At 41.0% G+C, this 21,269-nt stretch overlaps 2 protein-coding genes across 5 annotated transcripts in view; one reads left to right on the top strand and one right to left on the bottom strand.

The window, feature by feature from the left end:
- The window catches only part of ARHGAP6 (Rho GTPase activating protein 6), a 491,723-nt gene that overhangs the window by 347,966 nt on the left and 122,488 nt on the right, over nucleotides 1–21,269 (top strand). The window lies entirely within an intron of this gene.
- On the bottom strand, nucleotides 244–9,365 carry AMELX (amelogenin X-linked). The gene is made up of 6 exons (XM_055086318.1): nucleotides 9,312–9,365; nucleotides 7,803–7,868; nucleotides 5,339–5,386; nucleotides 3,920–3,964; nucleotides 2,809–3,171; nucleotides 244–388 (listed from the first exon to the last, which is right to left on the bottom strand). Exons 2-6 carry the CDS (start codon nucleotides 7,854–7,856, stop codon nucleotides 383–385), a joined length of 516 nt encoding a protein of 171 aa, XP_054942293.1. The 5' UTR covers nucleotides 7,857–7,868; nucleotides 9,312–9,365; the 3' UTR covers nucleotides 244–382.

Raw genomic sequence — 21,269 nt, 5'->3', positions numbered from 1 at the left:
AATTTTTCACGTTATCAACTATTACAACTACAGTCTAAACTTCTGGTTTTTAAAATATTTGAGATGGTGGAATTTTAATTTTCTCCAAAAAGCAATATAGTCCTCATATGCCTGCAGAATGGTCAATTTGTAGGTGTAAATGAGCAGTTCCTATCTTATTCAAAAAGAGCCATTTCTTATATCTTCTTTCAAGTGACATGAAATTTCAAGTTTAATTCAACACAAAGACATGAATGGTTTTTAAAACATTTTATTGTTTGCTAATGGTACTTTTCAGTTACAGAATTTGCTAAGTGACGGTAGGAACAAATCGTTGTGTTGTTGTGTCATTCTGAAAGCAACTGGAGTACCTACTTCAGTTCTCTTCTCATTTTCTGATCTCTTAATCCTGCGGGAAAAAATAGCACAAGGAGCAAGTAAAACAATTTACAAATGTTCCTAGTGAGTATCATGTACAGTCGCACATATGGCTTCAGTTTTGCCAAAACAATATTACAGCCATTGAAGTTGAACTCTATAATTTTCAAACTTTCTTTGTTATCTCATTGTCTTTAGATATGAGGTATCCAGGATGGAGGCCCCTGCCTTCAGAACACTTAAAACTATTATTCAATAATAAAATAACAGTTGCTGCCTTTTATTGAGTACTTTCTGCATGCCTGGCGCTGAACTCATCACTTTATTTTATTTTCCATAAGGCAACTCTAGGAAGCTATCACTATTTATACTCTAATTTTATTTTATTACTTTTTTAACACCTTGATTGTAGTATAATCGCTGTACAATGGTGTGTGAGTTTCTGCTGTATAACAAAGTGAATCAGCTGTACATATACATATATCCCCATATCTCCTCCCTCTTGCGTCTCCCTCCCACCCTCCCTATCCCACCCCTCTAGGTGGTCACAAAGCACCGAGCTGATCTCCCTGTGCTATGATCTCCCTGTGCTATGAGGCTGCTTCCCACTATCTATCTGTTTTACATTTGATAGTGTATATATGTCCATGCCACTCTCTCACTTTGTCCCAGGCTTACCTTTCCCCGCCCCTGTGTCCTCAAGTCCATTCTCTACGTCTGCATCTTTATTCCTGTCCTGCCCCGGTTCTTCAGAACCATTTTTTTCTTTTTTAGATTCCCTCTATATATGTTAGCACACGGTATTTGTTTTTCTCTTTCTGACTTACTTCACTCTGTATGACAGACTCTAGGTCCATCCACCTCACTACAAATAACTCAGTTTCATTTCTTTTCATGGCTGAGTAATATTCCATTGTATGTACGTGCCACACCTTCTTTATCCCTTCATCTGTCGACGGACACTTAGGCTGCTTCCATGTCCTGGCTATTGTAAATAGAGCTGCAATGCACATTGCGGTGCATGGCTCTTTTCGAATTATGGTTTTCTCAGGGTATATGCCCAGTAGTGGGATTGCTGGGTCATATGGTAGTTCTATTTGGAGTTTTTTAAGGAACCTCCATACTGTTCTCCATAGTGGCTGTATCAATTTACACTCCCACCAACAGTGCAAGAGGGTTCCCTTTTCTCCACACCCTCTCCAGCATTTATTGTTATACTCTAATTTTACCTGGGAGTTTTAAAGAGTTCAAACTACCTACCCGAAGTCACCTTTCCGTAAATAGCTCTGGCAAGGTTTATAAAAGTTCCCGGCCTTAACTATTAATAAAGAGATAAATAAATGCATTTTCTATACAAAGAGGGAACATGTACCTTAGAGTAGAATAATCAACTATTGGCACCAGCTTATTTGGGATACAGTCAATTTTCAAATGTGCTCTGTATCCTCCACAAACATGCCCATAATTTTGAAGTCATATATAACGTATAATTTTATTGGAAAACTATGGTATTTGTTCTTAGACAGAGGCTTGAAAATTATCTGATTTCGTTGCTTTCTCTCATTTTAAAGAAGGGAAAACACCCATAAATTTGAAATGACTTGTGCAATACCATCTTCTCTTTGGGTGCAAAGCTGGAATAGGAACCCAGGTATCCTGGCTCCCCATCCAGGTCATTTCTACCTCACTCCTCACTTTCTCAGTAGAAGATCATCGGTAGCATTTATAACCTGGAATTACATTTGAATTCATACATGCAGTAGCATTATATAATCTCATATACACAGAAGTAAGGGTTTATATATACAGATAAGGGTCACTTATTTTATTGACTATTTCCCACTCATTTGGAAGAGCTATCTGTAATGAAAGGATATTTTGTGCTTAACTGTGAAGACTTCTTGCTAACAGCTTAATCTATAGAATCCCAGCACTGAAAAAGGAATCTAGCAATGTGTCTAGTTTAGCTTCCTCCAGGTTGGATTAAAAACCACTTTAGACAAGTAATTTTCTTTTAGGTTTTTAAAGAGATTTCCCACCTACCCGTTCAAATATTTGCATCCCCTCACTGTCAAAAATTACCCTTTTTAAAAATCTTCAGTGCAATTCTAGCCTATTCTTGCTGGTCAAACCTTTGAAAGATAAGGAGAACTAATATTCCCTTATAGTGTTGTCCTGAAAATTAACAGGTTTCAATAATATATATTCTGGTAGGAATTCAAAGTAATTATAGAATTTAAACCCAGCGTGAAAGCTACGGTCTTAATTACTAAGCCATGTAGATAAACTCATTTATAATAGAAACGTACAGTACAGGCTTGGACTCATAGAATCATCGAACTGTTGCTACTGAAACTCTAGGCCTTGGATTGTGTGGGAATTGAGAACTCTGGGGGCTAGTCTCGCTTTACCATTTTCATGGGTGTTGCAGCGGCTTCACGGTGTACTCACCACTTCCTCCCGCTTGGTCTTGTCTGTTGCGGGCCAAGCCTCCAGAGGCAGGTCAGGAAGCATGGGGGGCAGGGGCCTCATGGGGAACATCGGAGGCAGAGGCGGCTGGGGCAGCAGGGCCGGGTGAGGCTGCGGCTGGACGGGCTGCTGGGCGGGCACAGGGAGGTGTGGCTGGTGGGGTTGGCTTGGAGTCATGGAGTGCTGGCCAGGAGCTGGCATCATGGTTTGCTGGGGGACCGCGGGCTGCTGGGCTGGCACCATGGGGAAGTGGTGATGAGGCTGCAGGGCAGCCTGCTGGGATACCACGGGAATGATTTGGTGGTGCAGCCAGCCACCCATGGGTTCGTAACCGTAGGACGGGTACTGGTGAGAAACAAAGAGTCGGGTTTACCATCAGCTCCATTGACATCTGTCACCTACAAATTGGCACTTGCCATCTGCTTCTACAAGGATTAAATTGTGAGCCACTGCAGCTTCTGACCTTCAACACCCCCTGCAAGAAGTTCAGGGTGGAGATCAGGAGTGAGCCACTCTGTGCTCTGGGAAAAACTGGCAGAACAGGTTTTCAGATGGTTAGCTATTTTCAGGAGACGATTTTATGAGCCCAGTTCTTCAATCTCCTCACATCTAGAAAAGCACTAAAATCCTTCGTGTCTGCTCCTCGTGACTCCGCAGAACCTTCTGCAAAAACTACGTGCTTGACCGCAGGCACTCCCTCTTCACCAAACTCACATCCATACTGACCTTCCCCCCCACCTCTTTGGAGCAGTTGCTCAGAGCCATTTGAATTGTGTCTCCTGGGCTATAGTTCTCACCTTGTCCCAAATAAAAATTAACTCACAGCACTCATGTTCTGCATTTTTTTTCAGTCAACACTTCCAGCTGGAGAAGTAGCAATGTTTTCTTTGTCATGGTGACAATATTAACACTTATTCATTTTTGTCCTGTGCCAGAATTTCTAACTGTGTATACAGATATGACCCTTTACAAACTAGGTTTCCCATTAGTGTCTATATGTGGCATAGATATGTTACCTCACTTAAAAGGGAATTGAAATGCATGCTTGATATTTTAAGGGAATAAAGAACAAACAAAAAAAAAATCTACGTACCGGGTGTCTTATTATGTTCTGGTACCACTTCAGAGGGGTAAGCACCTTAGGAGAAAGACACATTAGAATACATTTGTTTTAATTTAGTTACGTGAAACATACACTCACTGATGCAGTTCCGTCAATAGGGAAAACCTGAAAATATGAGCTCTATGGAAGAAAGAATAAGGTGAACATTTGTCAGGTGCTCCCTATGTGTGAGGCTCTACCTTACATCCATGACACACATTTTTCATGTTTTCCCACATACTCTGAGGCAAGTATCATCACCCTCACTTTTACAGTCAAGGTCATGGAGAGTTAAAGAGGTTCATGAGCTTGACAGAGGTTACAAAAGTAGTAAGTCTGTTTAATTCCCCCGCTCCTGCTGTTCTTTGCAAGAGAAAAACAAAATGGAAAATTAATGTCATATAACATTAATTATATACTTTTTTGATTTGATGTCGCAATGAAAAAGATAAAGGAGGCAGAAACACTGTCCCTCATCCTAGAAACACAGGTTTTCAGGTCAAATATGTCAATCTTTTAAGGTTTAACAGAAAATCTTGCCTCAAATTTTTTTTTGACGCTTTTCCTCAGTTTGTATGAGTAAACAAACTCATAGATTGTCATTTGAACCTGTGAAAGGAGGAAGAGTTTCCTTCCTTTCTAAACATTATGTATTCAGTTCACGTCAGGCCCGGGGGCTCCTTCGCGTACAACATTTGATATCAATACAACGAACAATTCTTAACCTTGTTCAAGTTATACTTAACAAAGCACCTTTTATATTGCTTAATTATTTTGCTCCCCAAACAACATCTTGAAGTGTGGGTATTATTCTTATTTCCCTTTCCAGATGAAGAAACCAAAGTTCTAGGGAGAGAAAATGATTTGCCGAAGGTCACATGGTTAGTATGGGGTTGAGGAGAGCCTCACACCCGATTCCCAGAAATCTCATGCTTTCCATTGGTCTACAGAATGTCTCACAGACCGCTTGGTCACTAATATTTCAGGAAAGACAAATGAGGGAGATGCATAGGGTATGAACATCTTAGAAGCAGGAGTTTTCCAGCTGGAAAGGATCTTAAATAACATCTTACCTGATTCCCCATGTTTTACAGGCTGGGATAGAACAAAGCTGTTCAGCCAGAGTTCATTTCTGCCCTACTATGCAGTCCCCCTGAGTGGTAGTTCATGATGGATAAATTTTATAGCCATATAAGAGGAGAAACTGAGTCAGAGAGGCCAGGTAGGAGTGTTCTGGGGCAATGCAGGCTTGAGGTGACCCATCAGGGCTTAAACCAGGAAGCTGGTAGTGAGAACTGAAAAAGTGGGACTGAGAAACATCTTGAATGGAGAATCAACACACTATTCTTTACAGAGCCCAGGGCATTGTTAACTCAAACAATGGTCAAGATTAGTAAAGAGAAAAATTACCTCATAGCTGAAGTTGATATAACCAGGGTGCCCAGGATGAGGTGGTAGCTTTTATAGGGAGGGGGAAAGGAGAAGAAAAAGAATGAGGGAGAGGGAGAGAAAGAAGGAGAGAGAGAGAGAGAGAGAGAGAGAGAGAGAGAGAGATTAAGGCAATTTTCACATTAAGAGAGAATGAAGCTACTTTTAAAAAATCTATATAGTACAGAATATATCTGAGGTCTGCTTTTAGTTTGAACACGTACGCTGTGTAGGAGAGGAGCCCTCTTATTTTAAAGAGGTCCAGAACAGCTAAATGACCTGGGAGCAGAAACCAGCACACATTTATCCTCCAGTGATCTTCAGACAGCCCTCCATCCATGTTGTCAATTAATCCTGCTCTATCCCACCCATCGTTTCATTTCTTGATGAAACCGTCGACTAAACATATATTCACAATCTAAAAGTTGAGAGGTCTGTTGTATTCGGCAGAAATTTTTAAGACTTCAAGCCCAGGAGACAGCATCTCAAGTAACCCTGAGAAAACTGCTCCAAGGAGGAGAGGGAGAGCCAGGATATATAGAAGTTTTGCAACAAAGGGCAGGTAGTAGGAACGTCAAAAGATTATTGTTAATTAACAAAAACCAGATATCTCAAGTTAAGGAATTTAGCGCTTTTCTATGTATGGGAAGATGCAAGAGTCTGGGCTCCCTGAAATCCTCCCTTTGTTATGCACCTCAGCTATCTGGGGCCAGGATCCTGTGTTTTCATATCCTGAGTTTCCTCAGGGCTCACCGCGGGGAGTGGCTGCAGTCTGATGGCTGCTAGATGGCAGGTGTTCTTCCCTTCCTGAGTTGCCTCAGGGCTCACCAAGCTCACCATGGCGGTGGCTGCAATCTCTGAGGATTGTGGCATCCTTTGTTTACTGATACGGCAGGCAGTATTCCATTTCTCAAGACTCACTCCATGTTGGGAAGAATGATATGTTTCTCTCACACAGTTACAAAATACCGGCAAGAAGAGAATTCTCTCACAAACCTTCCCTTATAGATCAGGAGGTGGATAAGTGCTTAAGTGCCAACGAGATTACTCATAATTGGCATGCAGAGTAAATAGCACATCAACAACAACAAAACAACTAAGTGTGAATTATCGATGAATGTGAAAGCAAGATGGGTGTGGTAAAGTGGAAACATTATAAGTCCCACGGAAAATGAAAGAGTTGGTTTATGAAGTTTTGGCCGATTCTTTTTATTATTCTGTCATCTTTTTATCATTCTGTCAGTGTTTCTATGGCAGAAAAATTTTAAAGCTCAAAATAAAGAACAACCTGAGTAATTATCTAAACCAGGACTCTGTCTTTTCAAAAGTGGAGGCCAAGTGATTGAGGCCTGCATCGTGGAATTGTGGTTGGCCTTGGAGTGTGGGAGATCATCCCCCCTCAGGCAGCGAGCTGATTAAGGCTGTTCTCTTGAGATGCTCATATTTCGTAAGAGGATTTATTCCTCTCATCTGAATGTGAATTCTTTTAGTTTTAGTTAACTGCCTTTCCTCTATCTTCTTGATATAAGCCCTCAGAGAATAGGGGTGTTGAACTGAGGAGTGGAAAAGAGGCTGAATTTGTAATGCAGGGGCCCTCAGGGGACTAGGAATTGCCACAGTGTGGATTTCAGGAAGGCAGAGCACAGAATCTTGGTCTTATGGGTGAGAGAGGAAGAGAGGAAGTAGATATTCAAGCTTTGTTGGCTTCTGGTTGTATCAACTGCTCTTTAGGCCACCGGAAAGCGGATGGATCCTGCCTTGCCTGCATGTGACCTAACCTCTTCTGTGTCTGTGTTTAGAGAGAATTGGTCAGACTTCCTGGTCCTTGGTACATTTGAATGTAAAATAGATCCATATGTATTGAGCATAGGTTGGATTCCAGACAACCACACGGAAGTCATGTGCTTAACAGGTGCACTCAAAAGGATGAGGCCTCTCCGAACAGGGAGGTGGGTCAAGAAAGGAATTCCTAACGCAAAATCTTACCCTCTGAAGGACAACGGCAGTGGAGTTTGGAGAGCATGAAAATATTTGGATCTCGTGAGAAATTGGGTTTTAGAGAAAACTGACATTTTGGCAATATTCGCCTAAGGCTGATTAAGTACTTTCTCTGGAGGCCTTTCAAGGGTCCCTTCCAAAAGTTTCCTCCATCTAGAGATGGGTGATGTTATTTACAAGCTGAGTGTTCCATTAGAATCTCCTGGGGTGCTTGTTAAAATGCAGAGTCCCGGTCCCCACCCCAGCTCTACTGAATCAGCATCTTTGGCATCTGGGAATCCATTTTTTCTATAACAAGTTCTTCATAGTGTTTCTTAAACACAGAGACATTTGAGGATATCTGATCTTGTACTGTTTTAAACCCTAACGTTTACCAACTGTGGGGCAGACTTTTATTTCCAAGCTTGTGAAATTGGACATTGACTTATGAAGGGGGTGTTTTACTCACGGGCATAGAGAAGGCTGCTCCCAGGAGGCAGGCAAACAAAATCCAGGTCCCCATTTCTTGATGGCCCTGAAATATAAGTCAACACCCACTTTTCTTATCTCTTCTCCAATATGGACATAATGCTTCGTAAAACCCACATAACCCATCTGTTGCTAGTAAAAAGGATAGGACCGTTCCTTGTGAGGTTACTTCATTCCTATATGATTTCCAGTTCTGAACCCATTTTATTGTTTCTGGAATTACAGTGGTAATAAAGATGCTTTTCATTTAGGTTGAGAGCTGAACAAGTTGTAGGGACATAAATAATCTATCATTACACGACTCTGCATACCATTTTCCTATACCTGTATAGCCTGCAGAGTCATAGAAGCTAAATGTAGCTTATAATTAATGATTAAAAGCATAGAGTTGGCTCTAAAAGTTAAGGAGATCATTAAGGTGCAGAGTATCTGATACTTTTAGAACCGGGAGGCACAGAAATGTGTTTTGGTACCATCCACCTGAGCACTGCTGCTGTTAAAAACAAAGACCAATCATCTGAGACAATAGAATAAGGAAGGAATGGAATTTAGTTTCAGGTGTTCTGACCCATAGGACTTCAGGCAAGCCCCTCAGGTAACATATCCCTGAGCTCCAGATGTAGAGCAAAAGTTGCGGTTGAATGGAAGGGAGAGGACGTGCTCGTATTCTGTGATTATTCCATGAATTTTGAATGACTTTTATTTGAAAGATTCCATATTTAGTTAATGACATCTTCCTTTTGTTTGACACGGCACTGTAATTATTCCGCAAATAAGACCCTTGGAACATGAAGCAAAATAAGCCATCCTAAAATACATTGCTTTGTGGTGTAAATTATTGACTAACTTTGAGAACTATCAGAAGGAAGGCCTTACATTTTGCACAGGAAGTGAATAGCAAGTGTAATAATGCTGGCTATGAGAAGTACACTGACATTTTTACCTCCTAAATCTGTTTTTTAAAATTTGAATTGGGCTTCCCTGGTGGCGCAGTGGTTGAGAGTCCGCCTGCCGATGCGGGGGGCGCGGGTTCGTGCCCCGGTCCGGGAGGATCCCACGTGCCGCGGAGCGGCCGGGCCCGTGAGCCGTGGCCGCTGAGCCTGCGCGTCCGGAGCCTGCGCGTACCGCAAAAAAAAAAAAAAAAAAAAAAATTTGAATTAATGATGAAAATCCTTCAGTTGATGGTTCTATTTGATGGAATTAAATGAAATGTTTTTCCAAGAAATGGATCACAGCCTGTGACAAATTATTTTTACCTTAATTGATAAGTAATTAAAATAAATATTTTGCTGTGAAATTTGGCCCTGAAAAGTGCTTTGGGATTCTGGACCTAAAATTTAAAGAAATATAGACAAACATTTTGCTGCATTAGAAAGTAATATAAATCATTTAAGTAATCAGAGTCTAACTGGCATCTTTTGAACATGAAATGCAGAAAAAGAATAAGTATGATAGAAAGGATACCAAATTATGAATAAAATCCACATACCTTTGAATACACGTACTCAGAGTAAGTTTCTGTCTGAAACTCAGGGATGCTTGATCCTTTAGCTTTCTTCCAACTAAGAGCTCATTATATACCATTCTTGGCATCTAGAACAGCCAATCAGGTTTCCGAAAGAAAAATGTGTTGAGTATAACTAAAAATCCCTGCATCATGACTTTTAGAAGCTGTGATCAAATGTAAGGCTGTATGTTGTGATTAGTGCATATAGAGTCTTTCATTATAGGCAATAATACGTTTAACAGGCAAAAAATTTCATCAGGCTGTCTTTAAGTCAGCAAATTAGTTGACTGCACATGCTGATGTATTCAAATTTACTGTTAATAAGTGGCTATGTCATTGTCTGTTCCCTGGTTCTAACAAACATAACATTGTTCTTTACCAAAAAACTGTTAGCTGGTTGAGTTTCTCAAGTGTAATCAAAGTGTTCTCTAGGGTTCCCTAGCCCTCAGATCAGGATAAACTGATTGAAATCCCCATTCTGGTAAAATCCCAAAGCTCTTGCCAATAATTCTCTGAGGGATTATCATTTCAGGATCACCACTGCTCTATTTTCTACTTGCATTGAAGGTATTTTCTCATTCCCTGTGATTATTCCTTTATCACCATGCTGGTGTCCACCGAAAGAGGATAAAGTCCCTTCTCCTTGGCCCCATCCTGCAACCCATCTGCCGTCCAAGCACCCATGAACTCAGGGTTATCACAGTAACCAAACTTTTACTCATGATCTGAAAGACAAGGCAAGGAACATATCACATACCACACCGCACACTTTAAAATGTATTTTGCTTCCTGCAAACAAAATGTGTATCACGGGAAGCGTTGCCCTGGCTCCCACACCCCACATAGCAGCTCAGCCCCTCTCAGTATGATGACCCTTCTTAGCCCGCATCCTTCTGGCACAACCCCACATTCTCTAATAAGCAAGTCCGAATTCTACTCTCTCTTTTTTTTTTTTTTCAGACTCTCCTTACTGTCCCTCTTGTTGTCTTGTCCCCATGTTCTCAGCAGCCTCTCCTTTGCCTGAACAACAAACCAAAGCCCTGCTCTCTCTGAGAGGACCTCCGATCTAGCTGTTAAATTCTTTGACAGTTCTACCTTAGTAAAGCATATGGATTTTTTATTTTATTCTAAAATATGATCAATTAAAAAGCAAAATTTGGGACCAGTGATAAGAGGTAGCTGATGAGTAGTCTATCAATATTAGGTCAATAGAAGAAATACTCATTACATACCCAGATACTATTGGCAGTATAGCCGGAACTTTTTGACTATTTAAGTAATATTTTTAAAGTTTGTTCATGCACATGTATTCTTGTATTGATGCTCCACATTGGCTGAATTAAATTCAGGGAGAAAATATCCATGAAAGGCAATGTAGTGTTATTAAGAGCTGGAGGTTAGAATTACGTGGGTCCTGAACCCAGCTTCACCGAGGGTTTAGGGACCATTGACAAGATACTAAGCCTATCTGAGCCTCAGTTTTCTCATCAGTAAAATGAAGGTAATTATAGCACCTACCTAAGAGGATTAGTATGAAAACTAGATGAGAGACATCTCTGGGGGGAATGGAAAATTATCACCTTCCCCAACCCCATCACTTGGCACACGGTTAATGTTTAAAAAATGCTAACAAATAAGATTCTAAGATGATCTCTGAGGATGAATTAGTAGGGAATGAATAGCCATCGTGAAGAAAGTAAGGTAGACCTTTCAATCAGAGAGAGAGAGAGAAATGACAAAAAAGGAAGTGGAAGTTTATGACATGCAAAGTGTATGAATGAAAGGGAACATAGAATATGGTCCTAAAATCCAATTGTGTCCATAGTTTGCATTTATTTATGAGTATATTTATTGTATATCAAAGGCAAGAAGGATTCCTTTTGAATGAACTTGCAAAATGGATTTTAGGAGAATTGCTATCTGCTTACTTACTTGGAGGGAGAAGAGGTTGGGGGGTGCACAGCAAGGAGGTAAGGGAGAGTAGGAGGGAGAGGAAGGAAAATGTAGATCATATTATATGCTTTTGCAATCCCTTGCCCTATTTTATTTAACTACATATATTGAAGTGCCTGAAAAAATTAAGGACAAGTCATTGGTGAACTAATAGTGGTGTTGTGGTTTTACAAAATTCATTTCATTACTTTGCCTTACCTTTCGACATTGAGAGTCATATATTTGGCCACAAGGATCAACGAAATGATCCTCTGTTATGGCATTAATTTCTCTGGTCCGTTGGATAGTGAGTCATTGCCAATTCACTAGGGGCAGTTGTTCAGTGTGACGGCAAATGCAATAGAAATCATGGGGTTCTTTCTATTTATTTTCCCCCCACTCCATATCCCGAGTCACAAGGTACTAAAATATGGATCTCTGTGCTTGAAATCTCTTCCACTAATGTAGGTCCCACATATACAATTTAAAAGTTAGTCAATGTTTTGGGGGAAAAAATTCAATTGAAAATTTTTTCCTATAAGCAATTGTTTCATTTATGAGTAAGTTGACTTCATAAAACAGAATTTACTAGATTGACTACTTATTTTGTTGTGTAGAGGCTATAACATTTCCAAAGTATTTGTGTTATTGCTTTTCTTACTCTTTGACCTCAAATATTTTCTTTTTTTTTAAATCACTATTTTAAAAATGGATCACAAGAATAAAATATTTTCCTCTATGGCAGTATCTCTGGAATATCTGTGGCAGAATGACCCCAGAATGTGCCTTTATTCACTTATGCATTCATTTCAAATACAGATGTTGAATACTTATGAACCTAAGACCATTTATGTTACTTAGGAGACAAATACATGCATGGTTTTATTGCTGTTTCTAAAAGCTTTTCTCCAAAATGATGAGTGAAGAAATGCTCTTATGAATTTTAGGTTCCCAGGGGAACCTTGAGCTCTGAGAGGAAGCATATCTTAAATGTCTTCACCTCCTGCAATGCCTGGCCTCAGACAAAAAGTAGGCACTCAACAACAAATTTTATACATATAGAAAATTTTTATGTGGTGCTTTATAATTTTTTAATAAGTTATTTTGCCCATTTTTTTGGTAGTAGTTATTCTTTTTCTTGACTTACAGCCCATCACATTTTGCTGTTCTCACATTGCTTATGCTAGCAACTTCTCCCCTTCTAATCTGCTGCTTCTGATTTACAGTGCGCTGGAAAATCACGTGCCCAAACTTGTTAGAAGTATGTGTGGACTGTAAGTAAAGGGATGCTCTAAGCAGAGGTAGCCTGGGAGGCTCACTTTTTTTTTTTTTTTTTGCATTACGCGGGCCTCTCACTGTTCTGGCCTCTCCCGTTGCGGAGCACAGGCTCCGGACGCGCAGGCTCGGCGGCCATGGCTCCCGGGCCCAGCCGCTCCGCGGCACGTGGGATCTTCCCGGACCGGGGCACGAACCCGCGTCCCCTGCATCGGCAGGAGGATTCTCAACCACTGCGCCACCAGGGAAGCCCTGAGGCTCACTTTTGAGAAAAGCTCAAAGATTTCAGTCTTGTGGGCTTGGTTTTCGAATGCTGAGAGGATGTTTTGTTTTGTTTTGTTTTGGGCTTTTCCCCCTTTGCTCAACTTCCTGGTTTTCAGCAGTGGCCGAGATATGTGGGTGATCTTTGAATAAGTGAGGTGTTATGAGTTCCAGGAGCCTTTCTTATCATCTGTGGGAGCTCAACTCTTGAATCTTCTTTTAAAGCAGGTCTACGACTATCTAGTATTCTGGAACAATTTTAGGAGTAGGTTTTCTTAAGTAGCTGGGACCAAAGTCAGCTTTTAAATGTTTCTTCTGTAGACATTTACTTAGAAGAAAATATCATTCTCCAAGATGGTTGTTTTGTTTGTTTTGCTGGAGTGGAATTGTACCCTCTTCTGATCTCAGGGACACCACCACCAATTGATTCCGATAAACACACTGACTTCCCTTTGCAACCTTTAGAAGTCAGGTATTGTGTCTTATACCTCCTTGGGAGCTCTTTGGTACCTAGAAAAATCTCTTTTACAAAGTAGGTGCTGGATAAATGTGCCAATTAATTGATGAAAATATAGAGAAGTTATCCATGACATAATGAAAATATTAAAAATGTCCTTGATCTATGTGGAATCTCCCTAGACAAAGAAATCTTGCAGTGATTTAGATGGGCCTTTTAAACAGCTAAGACGGATAACTCAGCATTGCTGTCAATTGCTCCTTTGGACTTTCATACAAAGAGCCTCTGATAAGGACCTTAAAAGGGAGATGCTGTAAAAGGTTTAGAATCTATTATCATGACATCGTTACTACATTTGGCTCTGACCTGTTAGTTCAAATTGTAATCTATTACAAGCAAATGTACTGTAATAGATATAATTGATTTTTTCCTTATTTGGGACTGAGTTTATTTGCTTAATATAATAAAGTTTTATTATTATTATTAGCTTCTTAGGCTTCAGCCTAAGGTGTAATTTGAAAAGAATAATAACAAAAAAAACCCTCTCTCACCCACATTCACGTACTTTATTGATTGCAAACCATCAGTACATATTCCAGAATATGCTGGAATTAACTGTTTTATGGCTGGTCGTTTGAAGATATGGGGAAAAAAAGAGGAATCTTCTACCGGCTAACAACATTTAATAAGTGAGTAGACTTGGAATAAAAAGCGTAAGAAAAGCAGTAATGGAGGTAAGGGACCGGAAAGAAGAAAGGCACGGATAAGAAGAGGAAATGCATTGTGATGGTATTCAAGAGGGAGATCAAAGCAAGCCGCAAGAGTTCTGAAAAGAAAAAAAGGAAACATTATTGAAGCAGTAGGAAATAAAACAGCTATGCAGTAAAGGGAGGTGGTCCTAGGGTCATAAGCTCTGAACATATCCCTTAAAGGCCAAAACTGTGATCTAACTTGAACAGCCATTATCGAGCACTTAGTATGTGCCTAGCACAGTCATTGGTGCTGGAGAACAAAGATGAATGAGACAGTGACCCGATTCTCAAACTGCTCACAGATTCTAAAAGAAAGCTCCACTCGGGGTTGGGGTGGAGAATGCTGGCAGTGGGCGTTGGAACAAATCTTCCTTCTCACCTTCAGGAGACTAACACACTCTCTGCCTATGTCTGGGTTTGTGGCGGAGAAAGGGGTGAGGAGGGAGGAGAGGGAGAGCAGTGACACCAAAAGACGTGGGGCCTATGGGAAAGGCGGTCCCTCTAGAGTATTCCAATAGTTCTTTGGCTGGACTGGGAAGGGGCGTATTAATTGTATGTAGGCCCACTTCAGTCTTTCAGCCTAATGTCCTGTACTTTCTGCTTCTTCAGTGATTGTACCTTAACGGATACGTACCTACTGAGTCATCAGGGAAAGATTAGATTATGGGCAGTGCCTGCTGTTTCCAAGGACAGTATAAAGTAGATAGAAGTGTTTACGAACTAACATCTCAATGTCTACCAATAGGGGACTGCTTCAAATCAACTACGGCACATATAAAGGGTATCAATCTGTATTTGTTGGCATAGAAAGATGTTTGTGATACATAGTTAAGTGGAAAAACTAGATTTTTACAGTCCTCTTGCTTTGAAATGATTCTCCTCCTCCCCCTCCTCCCTCCTGTCCTCTCCCTCCATCTCCGTCTCCTTCCCCTCCTTCTCTTTCCTGTTTTTCTCCCTCCCTCTCTCTCCCTCTCTCCATTTGGGGAGATATTCACCAAAATATTAACAAGAGTTATCTCAGGGGCTCATTCCTGAAAGCCTCTTGGAAGCCAAGATTTTATTTCTTTTAAATAATTGGTGAATGGAACAAATGCAGGGGAGATAAAAGAAGTGTAGGGTATAATATTTCTCCTTCAGGTTCAGTGAAAGTGATGAGTGATAGTGCTGGATCTTCTGTAGGCCTTAGGTTTATTTAATGTTCATTCTCAGGGGGGAAAAAGCTGCACATAAAAATCAAAGACAAAAAAATGATTTTTAGAAAGTGATAGGATCTCTTTTAGATCATTAGTAAAAAAATATCTGAATAATATAAACATTCATAGAGAGAGCTCATACAGCTTGTAATTTGAAAGGTCTGTAAGCATTTGCTAAGTATCTGGTGGGGCAATTTTCCATAAGGGAAATTATATGCAGTTGGATAGTGTGTTGTTTGGGTTATAATTAACTGGTAAGTGTCGGGAGTGAAAATGTTACGTCTGTGTTAACAGAGGTAACACAGTAATGTAAGAACAAGCGTTTTTACTTCTGCTTATTGAGCAAAATATAATACACCAAAGTAAGTTGCACTCTCCTAATGGGATTCAATGTACACATACACAGACTGGTAGTTTTCAAACAAAAGCAATATGCTATGGTGGAGAGAACTTGTCTTTGGCAAAGGACAGCACAGGTCAGAATCGTGGTTGGGCCGTTGGCCCCTGAGCAAATGTTCTTGACTCTTGTACACTTACCTTACCGGCTGGAAAATGGGGAAACACCATTAAGGGGAAGCTAGTAATGTCTTCAGCATACATTTGACTCTTCCTAGCATGATTTCCAATATTAAGAGTGACGATTTTAGTAATTGCTCAAGGAGGAAAGAGAGCAGATTTAAAGAAACAAAGGAAATAGTTCACCACCCAAAAGGTTGGAAATGATCGTTCTCACATATTTGATACGCAGAATTTCTTCTATTGTTCTTGGACAGAAAATTCTTATATTGTTACAGTTTAGTAGCATACCTTTCATCTTCACCTCTTAAGGAATTACCCACAGGGACATGAATGTAAAATGTCAGAATACTATTTTAACATGATCTACTAATTCTACAGGGAACAAGAAATATATGGTAAGACCTAAGTACGGGCGATGTCCCCAGTTCTGGCTGTGTTGTCATTCCTGTTATGCATTCCAGTTATTGTTTTAGCTCATGGCCCTTTGAACATGGACAGCGCCCTGAGCAGCTTTTCAGCTAGTATTTTCTTCATCACATCCCTAAATTATATAAAATTCAGTGATAGTAGTTGAGAATTATTTCCAAACCTCTATTTAAAAAGTCACATCATGAATGGTATGTCTGTTTGGAGTATTAACTAGATCTGAAGTTGATATGACTCTGAGGAAATAAATTAGCAGGAATACCAGAAGTTAATTGAATTCTACTCACATCCATTTTATCATAGGAATTTTTACTTGAAATGAAATTAAAGAGATGCAGTCACCTGTCACAGAATTCTATGGAGTGAGTGCAAGTTTGTTCTAATTATAGATGACATTTTCCCCTGTATAGTGCTAAAATAGCTTGAGAATCATAAAATCTCTCTTTTTTATATTACCTAGTGCATCATCTTCATCATCATTGTGCTCTTAGGAGAATCATAGTCATGTGCTAAGTCTCTTCTCAGTAGCATGCCATGTATCTCCAAAATTTTTAAATCATTGGGATAAAATATTTATTGAGTATCTGTAATATCCAAAGCATAGCACACATATAAATATATGGCATGTTATCCATACAATGCAATATTATTCAGCCATAAAAAGGAATGAAGTACTGGCACACCCTACAACGTGGATGAACCTTGAGAGCATTATGCTAAGTGAAAAAAGCCAGACACAAAAGACCATGTATTGTATGATTCCATTTCAGAAATGCCTAGAATAGGCAAATCCATAGAGACAGAAATTAAATTCATGGTTGTCAGGAGGTGGGGCAGAGAGAAATAGGGAGTGACTCCTAATGGATTTGGAGTTTTTTTGGAGGGGATGATGGAAACGTTCTGGAATTAAATAAGTGGTGATAGTTGCACAACCATGTGACTCTACTAAAAGCCAAGTGTAAATTTACTCAGTTGTAAATTTTAAAATGGTGAATTTTATGGCAGGTGAATTATATCTCCATCTAAAAAAAGACATATCAAAAATATATACACGTCATTGGTCTCTAACCTCAGAAGCTTACCATCTTTATCCATTATATAAAATATAGAGACAGGAAAGGTTAAAGACAGTGCAGTGGTGTGGAATAATAGTACAAGAGTTGCCCCATGATGATACAGTTGATGATGATGATGACAGTTATGATGATGAAACTAAAGTTTATTAAGTGCCATCTGATGTTCTAGCCTTTTACATGTTTAAATAATTATTGGTTACTTTCCACATGCCAGGCATGTTCTGCGTTCATGGAGTGTATCAGTAAGTAAAAGACAGAGATCCCTGTTCACAATCTCGCAGAGAGCAGCTGTGAACAATAGATATGATAAATAAATGATATGTTAAAAGGTGATATATGGAATCTAAAAGAAAAAATGGTACTGATGAACCTAGTGGCAGGACAGGAATAAATACGCAGACGTAGAGAATGGACTTGAGGACACGGGGAGGGGAGGGGGAAGCTGGGGCGAAGTGAGAGAAGCATCAACGTATATACACTACCACATGTAAAATAGCTAGCTAGTGGGAAGCAGCCGCATAGCACAGGGAGGTCAGCTCGGTGCTTTGTGACCACCCAGAGGGGTGGGATAGGGAGGGTGGGAGGGAGACGCAAGAGGGAGGGGATATGGGGATGTATGTATGGACCACCGAGGGGGGTGGGAGAGGGAGGGTGGGAGGGAGACGCAAGAGGGAGGGGATATGGGGATGTATGTATGCATATGGCTGATTCACTTTGTTGTACAGCAGAAACTAACACAGCATGGTGAAGCAATTATACTCCAATAAAGATGTATAAAAATAAAATAAAATACTATTAGAGATTTTTTTAAAAAGGTGAGAAAGGCTAAGGAAAAGGAAAAGGTAGAGCTGGCTAAGGGGCATTAGAAGTGCTGAGTTGCAAGTTTCAATAGGGTGGTTGGTTTTAAACAAAACCTGAGCATCTCTAGGGAAAGGGCCAGCACAAAGGCACCAACATGGAGGCGTACTTGGAATGTGGGAGAACTGGCGGGAAGCCAGTGCTGCTGGCGTGGTATGAGGTCAAGGCTGTAGTACGAGAAGAGGTCCCAGAGGCGACATCTTGTAGTGCTTCCATGCTCTTAGCAACTAAATGTACAATTCGTCACCTAAAATAACTGCTATCGTTTACCATGAAGGAGAGGCTTTGGAAAAAAGGTAGAATGATGTCTGGGCTTTGGGGATGCAAAGGACTTGGATAGATGCAGAGGCTATTCCATCATAGGGCTTTGTCACTGGAAAGAACAGAAATGGAAAACTGCAGAGCGTGTTTGGGTGTGCGGAAGGGGACCAGCTGGGCAGAAGTGGAGGTTTTAGATCGAAAAATAGTGATGCAGGTGGCTGGTGGGAAGAGAGAGACCCTGGATACCAGGGCAAGGAATGTGAGTTGTGTACAGTTGGCAGTTGTAAAGCACTGAGCATTTGCTCTCACCATCCTTGCTTTCTTGGGTTTCTAACAAGAAAGTTCGTCAGGAATGAGGGAGTTGAAGCAGGAAGTGGCCAGATGACTTGGCCATCTTTACATCACAATAAGAGCCAGAGCAGAGGCCAGACCCCTGGGTACCCACCCTATCCCAGGCCCTCCTGACCTCTTAGCTCACAGATGAATGCAGTATATCTCAGGGCCCCAGACCAAATAATAACATTATGGGAACATCTAGAAATACATTAATTAAAAAAGGAAAAGTCTTTAATGTCTTTCCTATAAAATATAGTGTTGCATTTAAAGAGTGTTGCCACAGAATATTCTCCATCTAAACCTAGAGCTATTCAAAAGTGCTCTTGCTTAGTCAGAAATAAAAACTACTTAATGAAAGGTCTATAAAAAATTTTTAATAACCTATTGCTCTATCATTTACATATCATAAAGTTCACCTGTTTAGAGTGTACAATTGAGTGGGTTTTAGTATGTTTTTTTTGTATCTTTACAAAGTTTGTAACCATCACCACAATCTAGCTCCAGAACATTTTCATCACCTGAAAAGAAATCCCATACTCATTAGCAGCTGCTCCCTATTTCCCTTCACCTAACCCCTAGACACCCACCAATCTTCTTGCTGACCCAATGGGTTTGTCTATTCTGGACATTTCATAAAAATGGAATCATACAATATGTGGCTGGAAAATGGATCTCTGAGAACCTCTACAACAGGGTTTCTCAGAGTCAGAATTCTTGGCATTTGGACTAGATAATTCTTTGTTGTGGGAACTGTCCTGTGCCCTGTAGGATGTTAGCAGCATCCCTGGCCTCTACCCTCTAGATGCCAGTAACACCTCCTCCCCCAGTTGTGACGACCAAAAATGTCTCCAGACATGGCTATATGTTCCTTGTGGAAGAGGGGGAACAAAATTGCTCCCAATCGAGAACCACAGATCTACACTTACCTAAGAATTGAGCTGAGTGTAGAGGTGTAGAAGTGGGGTGGACGCCTGGACCCCGCATCTGTGGTGGAAAAACCACTGTTTCAGGGTCCTTGGAGATCTGAATGATGAACCCTGAGTTCTAAAATTCTGTGATTGCTTTTAGAAAATAGTGAAAAGATAAATAGGGGAAAGGAGGGACTTCCCTGGTGGCGCACTGGTTAAGAATCTGCCTGCCAGTGCAGGAGACACGGGTTTGATCCCTGGTCTGGGAAGATCCCGCATGCCGCAGAGCAACTAAGCCCATGAGCCACAACTACCGAGCCTGCATGCCGCAACTACTGAAGCCTGTGCACCTAGAGCCCGTGCTCCACAATGAGAGAAGCCACTGCAATGAGAAGCCCTCACACCACAACCAAGAGTAGCCCGTGCTCGCCACAACTAGAGAAAGCCCACGCGCAGCAACAAAGACACAACGCAGCGCACCCCCCACCAAAAAAAAATGCAGCTGGCAAATCTTAAAAAAAATATAGGGGAAAGGAGCACAATAGTTATTTAGGTAAAATTATTGTTCAAAAAGATATCTGGTGGGAAAAACCATCCACTTTTCAGAGTATTAAAAAAGATTGAAATTGTTATTTAAAAAATAAAATAAAATGGTATGTGCCAGTGGTCTTCATCTTCATTATGAAGCATTGGAACCATGGTGCCAATAATTCAAAAAGTATATCAGTTTGGATTTGGCATGTTCTCTGCTACAGCCACAAAAGTGTATTAATGGTTCTCAGAGAGTTTTGCTTAACTCAGCTTTAAAATTATACTGCAGCGTTTTGCACCAGAAACTCTGGTCTGAGGTGCCAGGTGCCAGGTGTGAGGCCTCTGTATGTGGCCCCCTGTGAGCCAGTGAAACCAGACTAAGCACAAAGGAAAAGAAAAAGACCGTGGATGACCGTGGGTAACCGAAACTGCAGAGAGCCAAACCGCAGATCCTTCATATTGCATGCCTGGCTGCTATAACCAGATTTCCCCAGTGAGGAGGTGTGGTTAGCCTGGGGTCTCCATCTGTAGCAGAGATGGTCCAGATAAACTATTCTTTCAAGCAGAGTTTGGGCTACACTGCAGCCGTGTGGCTGACAGGGTCTTGGTGCTCCAGCCTGGTGTGAGGCCTGAGCCTCTGAGGTGGGAGAGCCGAGTTCAGGATATCGGACCACCAGAGACCTCCCAGCCCCACATAATATCAATCGATGAGAGCTCTCCATCTCAATGCTAAGACCCAGCTCCACCCAACGGCCAGCAAGCTGCAGTGCTGGACACCCCATGCCAAACAACTAGTAAGACAGGAGCACAACCCCACCCATTAGCAGAGAGGCTGCCTAAAGTCATACTAAGTTCACAGACACACCAAAGCACATCACCGGATGTGGCACTGCCAACCAGAAAGATAAGATCCAGCCCCACCCACCAGAACACAGGCACCAGTCCCCTCCACCAGAAAGCCTACACAAGCCACAGAACCAACCTCACCCACTGGAGGCAGACACCAAAAACAATGGGAACTACAAACCTGCAGCCTGTGAAAAAGAGACTCCAAACACAGTGAGTTAAACAAAATGAGAAGACAGAGAAATATGCAGCAGATGAAGGAGCAAGGTAAAAACCCATCAGACCAAACAAATGAAGAGGAAATAGGCA

The sequence above is a fragment of the Physeter macrocephalus genome, chromosome 7, assembly GCF_002837175.3.
Source record: "Physeter macrocephalus isolate SW-GA chromosome 7, ASM283717v5, whole genome shotgun sequence".
Classification (NCBI taxonomy): Eukaryota; Metazoa; Chordata; class Mammalia; order Artiodactyla; family Physeteridae; genus Physeter; species Physeter macrocephalus.
The sequence above is the reverse complement of the archived record's forward strand: the minus strand, read 5'-3'. Positions and strand labels throughout refer to the sequence as shown.